This window comes from Macrobrachium nipponense, chromosome 16, assembly GCF_015104395.2.
Source record: "Macrobrachium nipponense isolate FS-2020 chromosome 16, ASM1510439v2, whole genome shotgun sequence".
In the NCBI taxonomy this organism is placed as follows: domain Eukaryota; kingdom Metazoa; phylum Arthropoda; class Malacostraca; order Decapoda; family Palaemonidae; genus Macrobrachium; species Macrobrachium nipponense.
Window position 1 is genome coordinate 21,276,857 of NC_087209.1, and position 12,572 is coordinate 21,289,428.

A 12,572-nucleotide genomic window follows, 5' to 3' on the forward strand; every position below is an offset into this window, starting at 1 on the left:
GTTCTCCCTACAACTACAACACTACAGCACTGACAAATAAAAACAGTTGGTGCAAAATTTTCACATTATTTTAGCATGGCTAATCTTCTGCTGGAAATAGCATACATGCAATAAAAATTCTTTTCTTGGATGACCTGAATTATCATTAAAGGGATAACCAAATGTAAAGTTTAATAAAGTACGAATTGCTACAACTTATAAAAATATGGTTCCCATACATGCACTGTGGATGTCAAAAAAGGAAAATCGAACAAGATTTTATTGTCAGTTTTATTAAAGAGAATATGTAAAAAATTAATTTTTAATCAATTATTGTAAAAAATCCTGTTCCTAAATCTAAATTTTCCCTGTTAAAAACTTTACAGTGTACTGTATATTCTTTTAAAAGGAAGTTAAGTACCATTCTAATTTTACAATATAAAAGTTCAGTAATACTTAAGTTCTTACATTTCTTTAGGCATTGTCACTTCAAGCTGTTGTTGAAGCATTTAAAAAAATACAACAAAGATTAAAGTAAGATGTGTGACTTCTTTGAGACAATTTGCGCAGAATTACCTAAAAAGAAGATTCTTAAGAGAGATCCACTAGTATTTCCTTTGTCTAATATCAGTTTTGTTCGGGATACTCTATGTACATAGAACACACTCATCATACAAAACTAAGTATAAACCCTTCAGCTTCCATTCTACTTAAAACTATAAAGTTTCAATTTAATTTCTACAATATCTAAAATACTTCTATGGTTCACTTTTCAACAGTACATGAATACAGTATTAATCAATAGATCTTGTCTTAAGAGACAAGACTGCAGTTAATCTCTTAAGAAATGCAGTAAATCATAATATGTAGTAGTATTTAAATACAGTAGTATATATATACTGCAGTTCCTTTAATTGCATTTTCATCAAAAGTATTCTTCAGCAATAAATATAAGTTATTTTCTAGTGCTGTACACAATAAGTTACAATAACAAGATTTATACAACTTTCAATAACTATGAACATTTACTTATTCTTACCAATAATCCATTACCAAAATACACTAGCAATCTGATGCTAACTTACACTAAACTGAATTGGCACCAGCTGCAGATGCTGCATTTCGCTGAGCTTGGACAAACTCTGGATAATCAATAAAACCATCCTTATTTTTGTCATCCTGATCTAGAATAGGATCAATCATAGCTACCAATTCTTCATCAGTGAAGAGCTTTGCTTCAGGCACAGGATGACCAGTCTTCCCTGGCTCATGGTTAGCAGCATCATGCCAGTGAAACAAAGATTTAATGAGTTCCTGCCCATCAAGTTTATTATTATTGTCTGCATCGTGCATCTTGAAATAATGATACTGGAGCTCCTGCTCTGACATACCAGAAGTGTCAATAGGTACTTCAAGATGATCTTTGATATGATCCCTTTCCTGGCTCAAGTTTGGGTTGTGAAGGACATGCTGATTTTGGTGTGGCTGATGTGGTTGATGTGGCTGATGAATTCCTTGACCAGGAGCAGCTGGCTGTTGGAAAGCCTGTTGAGTTTGTTGTGGCTGCATTACAAAAAAAAAAAAAAAAAAAATTAAGTTGTGGATTAAATTAAAATGTATAATTTATCCTATCACAGGTCATATAATTAAATGATACCCAGCACGTACAAGTAATCACTAAGTTTCAATAGGAGTTCTCAAGCAATTACTAAAATAAAACATGGCACATTATATGCTACATATACAAAGAGAAGTACTATTGCTACTAACTGCCTGAAACTGTTGTTGTTGAGGCTGTTGTGGTGGAGGGGCAGGTTGACCATACTGTTGCTGCTGGGGAACCTGCTGGGGAACCTGCTGGAATTGTTGTTGCTGATACTGCTGTGGGGGAACACCTGGTGCTTGTTTATACTGCACATTACTAGCCTGAAGAGAGGAAAACACACTTTACATTATTTTCACTGGATATATATCAAATGCAAAAACAAAGGCAAATTAGGAAAATAGATAAAATTATGGACGTTTCATACTACCACAAAAATGGTAGAGATATCAACAAAATATAAACTATGCATTCACATGTAAATTATAAAGATTTACTTATCTTGGTAACTAATCAAAGGAACTGTGAGGTAATAAAATTTTTTATTTTGTAACTATTGGTGCATTTCAATCATTTACTGTGCTTTTTTGTGTGAAAAAATGAACAATTCTACAGTATTCTTGTCAAATTGGAGGTCAAATTTAGTACAACAATTAACTTCAAACTTATCAAGTCCCTTCAATGTCCTATCTTTATGTTTATAACCCCTGTGAACAGGACAGAGGAGACTAAGCAGAATGAGCAAGGAGAAGAATAATTTAGACTTGCACACTTGCCTCAGCACAAAACTACAGTACAAAGGTCATAATCTAGTAATTAAACAAAATCAAGAAAGCAGAAACAAGTGCAGAAGAATGTGAGGACATCAGAGAGAGATGGATGGAATCCATTCGTGTGAAAAATTACTAAGAGGAAATGAGAATTGTATAAAAAGAGATAAAAATCCAAAATCTGGAACGATGCAGAGGATAATAAACGAAGAGGCAAAAGAAGCACTAAGAAGAGGAGAGCTGTAAGTTACCAGGCATGATGGTAACCTGCTGAGAAAAGCAAGATACTAGCTAAGGATATACTATGAGAGTTGATGAAGAAAATTATGGGAAAAAAATTATACTAAAAAATAAAAAGACCAAACTGACAGCAATTCTAAATAAGGAGGAAGAATTTCAAAGTCGCAAGAACTTTAGAGAAACTAAATTAATAGCCTATACCCCGAAAATATTTGAAGGAATTCTGGACTGAAGATTGGACAGGTCACGTTGAAAGAGAGCAACCAAGACTTATGAAGGGGTTTGTTACCACTCATAGAATACTCTCCTAATATCAGGTAAGAGAAGTACAAAGAGGAACAGAAAGCTCTTCATATTTTCATCAAACCTAAAAAGAAACATTGTATGATAAAGTAGATAGACAGCAAATACGGAGGGGTCTGAAGGAGCAGGTGGCACCAGAAGGCTAGTTTAACAATCTATAATAATAAAAACTGAGCAAATCTTGTTTATCTGCTGCAGTGTGAAATGTGGAGTGTCGGGAACGTAGGTTCATACACTTTCGTATTGACCTTGCAAACTACAGCGGTGACAAGTTGACTTGTTTGCAGTGTAACACACGCCATCAAGCTTGTGCATGAATACATGACAAATGGGATGGATGATGACTAGCAAGCCTCAGTTGGAAGAATCGAACATCAAAAAACAGTTTTGAGTTGAAGTATTTGGGATCCATAACAAATGCAGTGGATGATATAGCTCAAGATGTTAACCATCGAATTCAAGCTGGATGCTCATAAATTAATGGAACCAGGGGATCAGCAATTGTCAATGAAGTGTCCATGAAATCCTCATGACTGAAGGTTTGGAGACCTAAAGGGATCTTGGAAATGGAATTGATAAGGACAAATATTAAAGGCCTATGAGAAGATAGACTGCATTTGGGAAGACCTGAAAAAACAATGAATGAATGAAAGGATGCCAATATAGAAATGGCAACCCTGACTAGGTATTAAGCTGGGAAGAAGATACAATCATTAAGATAATGAGCATAGTGATTGTTGGAAACTATAAGGTGACTTTTTGGTATTTAATGCTCAACTTCTTATGATTATTAATGCATCTAACAGGGTTTGTTATTCACGCCATGCAATCAGAAAGAAGTCCAATACTGGAAGGAGGTAATTTTTGTAGCAATTGGGTACACAAAATATTTCAATCTTGGGAGTAAAAAGTTAAAAACCTACATAAACTGGCTCTGTCATGTCTGTGGCATTCATTGAACAGTGCTAAGAGTGACAATTTAAAATTATGAGATGGGAACATACAAATTTCAGCCGACACTTAGGAAGACAATATGACCAGGACCCCAATTTTCTTATCAGCCAGTAAGCTCTTGCAATACACATTTCAACAGAAATTAAATCAGTTGACCATCGTGTCTGATGTGAGATCAATAAAGCTACTTCCCACAATACTCTGCTAGATATTAAAACATGAGAATCATTAAGACTCCCAGAGAAAGACCTATTCCAAACTAGCAACTCTGACACTAACAAAATGTTACACTCCATGTGCATGGGCATAGTAAGTGTGTTGAGGCTCCTTAACAAATTTCTGCTCCTCAACACTGCATGCCTTACATACACTATAAAAATCTCCTAATAACCCTTGCTGGTACAACCAGTCAAGGTATCCACTGACTAAGAAATTGTAGTAGAATTGAATAAAATGCTACGCTGTGAGCTGAACTCGACAATAGTCGCAAAATCTCCGAAGATGATTGTATGCTGTGACTTACAAATAAGAAAAAAAAAAAGAATATAAATGCAAGTCACAGCTAGGTCCCTAGTATATGAATCATATCTATCAAATGATTTGGATTGGTTAGATTTATTTCATCCTTTACCTCAAGGCCTGACCTGGGTTAATCAAGCAAACTACTGGGTCACCTTAAAGCAGACTGAGGAACTACCTAAGCTATGGGTGAGAGGCCACGTGAATAACTTTGGGAGCTATGTGCTGCATGACAGGGGTTCATGTAAATTTGAGGTCTAGTTAAATATTTTACTTGGGTGCTGTAAAATTGTCATTCAACAATTATAAGGAACTCAGCAGGTTAAGAGGTTTAAAAGACCAAAAACAACTATTCTAAAACTTTTTTAATTTGGAGATAGTGTAAAGGAAATATAGTAAATAGGTAGCCCCAGTTCATAGTTCTGCAAACTACCTAAATTTCAAGCCTAAACAGCTGGGTTTTTTATTTTATTTTTTTTTTTTTGAGATATTTCAGCAAAAATTATATACTCCCACTACTGTTTGTTCATCTCATCATCACTAGTAATTAGGAGACAGACAAGGATCAAGAAATGTAATATTTCTGAGAAATTTATATATTTATGATTGCACATTTAAAAAGAAAACACACTGTTACTTCTTGGGGCTTGGGGTGTAAGGGGGGGGGGGGGGAAGTTGGGGCTTGGGGTAGGGGCAAGTTTTTTATTTTTTGGGGGGGAGGGGGGAGGTATTGACCTCCAGTCACCCCCCCCCCACACAAAAAAAAAATGACACCCCTGGAAATTTGTAGAAATATGAGGTTGCCCTGCATCGGATATTAGGTACCTTTGAAGTTGACTTTTCCCTTAGTATTTAGCTTACTTGGTTGCTTATTAGAAATTTACAGTTTTTTTTGTCAGTCGATGTAATTAACCTCAGAACGGATATGTTATAGCATGCTGATGTTCCTGGAATGCTATAGGCCTATCGCATATGCGCAGTGTTAGCTATAGGGGAACTTTTGGTATAAAGTAGTTTCCTTCACCAGGGGGTCCGGGAGGGGCAGAGCCACCCCGGCTAAGTAACAAAGCTTTTTTTAGGATAGGTTAGGGGGTAGTAATTAGGTTAGTAGGGTAAAAAACCGCATGGTACAGGGGTGGACCATGTACGATCAATGTGTACAACCCCAAGAAAAGTACATTATAACGAGTCCTGACACCAGAGTAGAGGTCTTTAGCTCCGTTTCTCACCAACAACAAGTCGCGTCTGATGCCCATCTCCGATGTCAGGACACGTTATAATGAACTTTTTTGGGGGTTGTACACATTGATCGTACATGGTCCACCCCTGTACCATGCAGTTTTTTACCCTAATAGGCTAGGTTTTCTTAGCCAATTTCTTCTCGAACATACCTTACCCTAAGGTTCCCTTATGACTTCCAAGGTGGCCATCATAACACGTCCGTTCTCTCTCCGTGTTATACCACACCCAAAATATCCCCGTTTTAAAGGGGCCTCCGATAAAGATCTAAGGTTAATAAGTTAGGCTAACTGACCAAGAATAAACACCACCACCATCAGCAACACTACGTAGCCAGGCCCTAAAACTACCTATAGCCTACTACCTAGGAGATAAAGTAAATTCCTAAGGTACCTAACAATCCGTGTGGAATTACCCTGTAAGTAGTTTTACAGGGAAATTACCAATATTATAAATTTCTGAATGTGAAGGTTAAAAGTAAAAATGGTAGATCTAGGGTAATTATCAGCGGCGGCCTAGACCATGGCAGTTGCGGTTTTTCTATGCAGTTTTACCTACTGAACAAGAATTTTGGAGCGACTACATATCAGCGGATGATCGAATTATGTGTACTGTCAGTAAGGCCGTGGCGGAACGGCGCTTTGCGCCTTATCCACATATTTACAGATTCTTGGCAAGCACGGCATGTTCTGGCAAGAGGTAATGTTGCGCTGTGCGTGCTAGCCACAGGGGTTACAGTAAGGCCGTGGCGGAACTATGGGAGCTCCGACCACCGTGTCCGTGGATCTGTAAACTACCCAGAATTTTAAATAATATTTATTTGGACGACTGTAATTAACCCCCCCCCCCAGGGGCCAGTACTAAACACGGCGAAATACATTGGACGCCCCAATCCCAAGTGGATGTCGTATCCGCGGTTATGTTCCTTGCAGTCCGTGCGGACTGCTTCTGTAGAAATACCGTAAAATTTTTTAAACATTTCTATGTTGGAGATAACCTGGAAAGAGATAGCTAGGTTAGCCTATACCTACCTAGGTAGGTATTTGTAGGGTCCGTAAAATAGGTAACGCTAGGCTAGGTTAATACATATAGGTCAAGCGCTACTTAGCTTTCGAAACATTGTTACATACTTTCTATCTGATGAAAACTGAAAAAAATAGGCCTGTGCAAATAACAATAATACACAATAAAACTTAATTTTACAAACCTGGTACTGGCCATGTTGCTGCGGTGGTTGCTGATGCTGTGGCTGGCCACCTTGATATTGAGTCGGAGGTACACCAGGTGCCATTCTTTGCTGGGCACATGCAAGTCCAGCTAAAAATATAACCACGTAACAAGTATTAATCAACATTTTGCTCGATTTCAGCTACCACTTCTCGGCAGCTAACCAACAGCTGTTACGGACAACCGGGACCTCGTTAACACCGGTCCTTTCCTGGGATCTGCTAACGTCAAACTGAGATTCCTGTTTTCTAGGAGCGAAAGGTAAGGATTTTTCACATTTCATTTCCAGTACTTTAAAGATTTGTTTCACATATTTTTATCGCAGAATTATTCCATGAATTTATTAATATCTGTTATCTTTTTCTCCCATCAGAAATAATTTTTACTTGATTTAACCTGAAACCCTACCTACAAAGTTGGTTTCTTTAGTTTACCTTGTAAAAGAAAAGGGTGACAACCAAAATAATGACGTGGGCTTAAAGGATACGGCAGTAAAAGTTGTTCAACTATTTAACTTAAATAATCTGCATTACATATTTTCGAAAGTTATAATGGTGGAAGAGTAACTGGACTAAATTAACTAAAATGATTTCATAAAACTTAAAAAAAAAAATCCAGAGTGACGAACAGCTTTCTTTACGGTTCATCATAAGTCTATCGTTAAAATATTGTTCAAGAAAAATTAAATACCCTAAGAACATGAAATACTAAAAAGCGATAAACCTGTTTCCTGAGTGGTGTTAGTTATAAGACTTGTTATTGCGGATACCTGGCAAATTTTCGAAATTGCTAAGCAAGAGAACGGGAAGTTACCAATGAAAAAGATAAAAAGGATTACAGGAACAAGGGCGAATACAATTATGCTGTTTTTAACATTAAACCGTGAAATGAATTCCTTATACTCCAATAGAAGGCACCAAAATATTTTCTAATTCAGATATTTAATAAGTTGACATTTGCCTCAACTTGTTTACCCATAATTAATGTTACCTCATATCATAATTTTCATCGATTGTCGAGTGTCTTTATACTTATTTATCCACGATTAGGAATTCTAATAAAAAAAATAGAGAAAAAAAATAGCACATAGAAGTACTATGGATCATAATTCAAGGTGGTATAATACAGTATTGAAAAATATTGGGTTCGCTAATATTGACATGATCCAGTACTTTATCTTTTCTGTAAAATTCCTGTTGGGGTAGGAGTGCTTCCATATTACAATATATGGTCTTATACATCAAACACTGTCCTCAAACTCATGCAGAAGTGTGTGTTACTGAAAACAACGCACAGTATGGATTCCTATGGAGGCACGATGCAACCTGGAACCCCACAAAATCACCCAGTCGAAAAGGATGACTGATGTAAAAGCTGAAATAATAATAACAATAATAACTTAGTACATTAGCTGAAGTGCTTCTTTCGACTTCTTACAAATGTAACACTTGTTTACAGTGATATGCAGATCTTTGGTGAATAATACTACAGACAATAGTAGTAGTACTGGAATGAGGTGTCAGAGGAAGATATTACAACAGCATTATGATGCTGGATCCAGCATTATAAACTGCAGTCTGCATTGAGTGAACTCATGTCTTAATTTGAATATCTGTATCTTCTTGTACCCTTTTTATTTGTCATTATTCTGCTATTATACACGGAGATCCACAGGTAACTGTTTTATGGGGATCATAAAAAATCGTTATGCCTCTCAAGAGCCGAGATGTTAAAGGAAATAGGTTAATGATTCATGAATAGTATAGAACAGAATACAGAATTTGTGCCAAAGGCCTTGAGCGCTGCATGGGACCTATAAAATGAAAATTAGTAGTAGAGAGGTTTGAAAGGTGTAAATGGAGGAAAACAGCTTGTAGTTTTACGTGAAACAATTGTTAGGAGGGGTGGAAAGAAAGATGGAAGAGAATATGAACGGAGGTACAGTGCAAGGAATGAAAGGGATTGCAGCTAGGGCCTAAATAGACTGCAATGACTCCCAAAGAAATGCCTACTGTTCGCCGCATGAGCTTCACTGACGTCACTAACCCCGTTTGTATGGTGTTTTTACGTTGCATAGAACCAGTGGTCATTCAGCAACAGGACCAACGGCTTTACGAGACTTCCGAACCAGGTCGAGAGTGAACTTCTATCACCTCGAACCCCTCAGTGGAATGCCTGAAATAGAACTAGCAGCCACCGAGGTGGCAGGCCAATACCATACCGATCACGCCACGGAGGCGCCTCTAACCTCCTATAGGAAATGATTCATGAAGTTATAGACTAACAAGTGAAGTACTGTAGCAACTTCAGCACTAAATAAAGTGAAAAGAGAGAGTTGGAGTAGTTGGACAGTAAGCCTGACTTGAAGTATGCTTAAAAAAATAATAATAAGTATGTAAGCAATACTGTATTATACAGACATACGATACTTAAACATACAGCAATCCAGTCTCTGAGAGAGGGTTCTATTTTTCTTTTTTTAAGTGCTTTGGTACTGTATGACAGTTGGTTGGTCATTATAATACTGACAATATACTTAGATTACAAAATGGCATAATCCAAACTGTAGCATCAAGACCACCCTCCTCAGAGAGGAATATATACATACATACATACTATATATATATATATATATATATATATATATATATATATATATATATATATATAATATATATATATATAACATATAACAATACCGATGAAGGGTCAAGTTCCACAACTTGGTAAGCTCAGATATATGCCAGTTTAAGCCATATAATTGGGAAGTGGTTATCCACATTCAGGTGTAACAAGGTTGCTTAAGAATGAATGATTTTTCTGAGATAAAATTGGTTATCAGTCAGGTACAAGGCAACCCGAGAACTTTTATGTTTTTTTAACTACAGAATTGAGGCAAAAATACCTGCTTAAGTGCATGTAAACAACTTTAGGAAAAAACAGGAGGCAATGTGACATTTATCATGTGGTAAAATGTTTTACTTTTAATACAAGTCCATCTGACGAAAGGAAGCGACCACACAAAATTATTTTACAAAAAAATAAATGGAGATTTATAGCTAAAAATAAAATGGATTGACAACTTGGAACTTGGAAGAAAAGAGCTTTTGGCATCAAAAGAAATAAATTAATTTTAAAGCAGATCTTGCAATTTGAAACAAGATCTTTCCGATTAAAGTTTAAGATACATTACTGAACACTCAAAACCTTGTTGCAGGCTCCCGCCAATAACCATCTCTTCTTTCCCTCGTATCTGATGAGGGTGATGGCCTGAAATGCTGGTCTTTCAAGAAACTGCTTAAGAGATTTTGAAGATTATCCAGGGACCTGTGATCAAAGCTTGCCTGCCAGGCCCAAACCTCCAGCTTTTGGGGAAATTTAATTGTTTCATCATCTTGTTCCTGACAGCAACCATCGAGAGATGTTATAATATATAACAGAATTGAGGTAAAAAGCAAGACACTGAGACCTATGAGGTTATTCAGGGTTGAAACAGAAATTGAGAGTAAAAAAAGTTTGAAATATGTTACGGGAGGGAAACTTGGCAGTTGCTCTATGAATTAACGTAAGGAGATGGTGGACAGCAATATGGAAGAGGTCATGAATGGAGGTACAGTGAACAGAATTAAAGGGGTTGCAGCTTGGGGTGAAAGGGATGTTGCAAAGAATCTTAAGTAAAGCTTACAGTGCTCTAGCTACTTTACAGGCATCGAGAGATGTTCCCAGCATCAAGATCAGGGTGGGTACTGGCGCACATGCCACCTTGACCTTATTAGCCTCTTGCTTATGTCCTGTTCCTTTATTTCTTTGTGGATAATTTATGAATTTAGGTGTCAAGGTAAGCACAGGGGCTTGGAATTATTGAACAGCAAGAAAAAGAACACCCATAGTATAGAGATGAAGTACTACAACAATGTAAATTCTCACTTTTTCTATGGAATTGAACATAGAATTTAGGCCAGTGGCCAAGCACTGGGACCTATGAAGTCATTCAGGCCTGATATGAAAATTATCAATCATTAGGAGAGGGTGGAAAGATTGAAGAGAATGTGAACAGAGGTACAGTAAAAGGAAGGAAATGGGTTGCAGCTAAGGACCAAAGGCACACTGCAAAGAACCTTAAATAATGCCCACTGTACACTGACAGCACTATACCCCTATGGGAACTTGTTCTCCTGCTCTTTCATTGGGTCTTTTCTCCTGTTCTGGGTCCCTCAGAACAGGGCTCTGGCTGCTATGGCTCATCTCATTCTTTGGACCTGACTAGCGGATATCAGTATTAAGGTATATATGTAGTGGTTATATGGACCCTGTGTAGGTTTTCCAACTTACAGTACTACTTGAAGTTTGATTGATTTATAGATTTTAGGCATAAATGGCAAGCACTGGGGCAACTATGGCCATTCAGAGCTGAAATGGGAATTCACAGTGAATAGGTTTGAAAGGTGTAACGGGAGGAAAACCTCACAGTTGCACATGAACAAATTGTTAGGAGAGGGTGGAAAGTAAGATGGAAGAAAGAGAATATGAATAGAGGCACAGTAAAAATTGAAGTTTGACCTTGCCCCTTTAAACCAGTAGTAGTTGTGCACTTTGGCAAGTAGCCATTATCCCACAGAGAGCTTTCTGGTGTTTGTACCAACACCTTCATTCTACAAGCATGGTATCTGAATGTTATTTGTTTACTGTGTATATTCCTTTAAAATTCTGTCAATTTGTTATGAAAATTGCAATTGCCATAAATTTCTTTAATTACATCACAAAGTCCTATTTCTATACTCTCAAAGGGCTTGCCAAAATACAGTAAATCATACCCAGTACATTCATTGTGACCTCTTAATTATTAAAATACTACTTCAGTAGCTATTGTTCAGGGTTAATGCATTTTATATTATTTCTAAAAAATGGAGATTTCTGTTAGGATTTATATCCTGTACACGTTTAAAATGTTCAAAATAACATTAAAGTGGATATATGACAAATTTTTAATAATTTTGTATTTTTCATAGCTAACAAACCTGAGGTCTTTACAAGAGGATAAATCTTTTCATGCCAGCTGGTAACCAGTTAAAACAATCAACAATTGTATAGCAAGGAATCTGTGACATCTGGCAACTCATGCGTTTACGAGGTGAAGGCTGGTCCACCATACATAAAGAACCATAAATTTAAATGTAATCACTATGCCTCATACATCAGTAATTTAGTAAAAATTAGCTACGTGCTGTCATTTATTTTTTGAAATGTTATGAACAATCACCAAAATTATCAACATATGTCAGATTTTTCTTCTGAGGAGTTGAACATTAAATAAATTCTCACTATCCTTTAAATGAATTCTCACCACTCTCCTCTATCTTTTGCATCTGCTGCCAAGATTCCCATTTGGTGCACTTTCCTACTAGTCAAAGCCCTGCTACTTCCATATTTGTTACTTTACTGACTAACTACATTATATTACTAACTCAAACCATGGTAATGTGGTAACACAATCTTAAAGAATGAATGCTTAACCACTTTCCATTTTGAATTCCTTAAATAGATACTTTAAGAGGATAATAAAACTTCAGTGTCTTAAAAAAATTTTGTTCCTTTGGGAATACAAAGCATCGCCTTTCATAACTGGAGTAACCTTTAGCAAGAGCTGGAATGGTCACTGGACTTGTTAATTGTTGGTAAAGGAAGGGTGAGTGGGGATCACTCCTTTACTTACCTACTGATACTAGCCAATTTTTCTT

General features: G+C 36.7%; 2 protein-coding genes across 2 annotated transcripts in view; both read right to left on the reverse strand.

The window, feature by feature from the left end:
- Nucleotides 1-252: 252 nt before the first annotated feature.
- Nucleotides 253-7,094, reverse strand: LOC135195597 (activating signal cointegrator 1 complex subunit 2 homolog). The gene is made up of 3 exons (XM_064221920.1): nucleotides 6,815-7,094; nucleotides 1,750-1,905; nucleotides 253-1,542 (listed from the first exon to the last, which is right to left on the reverse strand). The coding sequence occupies exons 1-3, from the start codon at nucleotides 6,959-6,961 to the stop codon at nucleotides 1,066-1,068; spliced, it is 780 nt and encodes a 259-aa protein (XP_064077990.1). The 5' UTR covers nucleotides 6,962-7,094; the 3' UTR covers nucleotides 253-1,065.
- A 5,310-nt stretch (nucleotides 7,095-12,404) lies between these two features.
- LOC135195599 (cyclin-dependent kinase 10-like) overlaps nucleotides 12,405-12,572 on the reverse strand; it is a gene marked incomplete at its 5' end in the record, with an annotated part of 17,866 nt that continues 17,698 nt past the window's right edge. Inside the window, 1 exon segment of the mRNA XM_064221921.1 lies at nucleotides 12,405-12,572. This exon segment is cut by the window's right edge and continues 822 nt beyond it.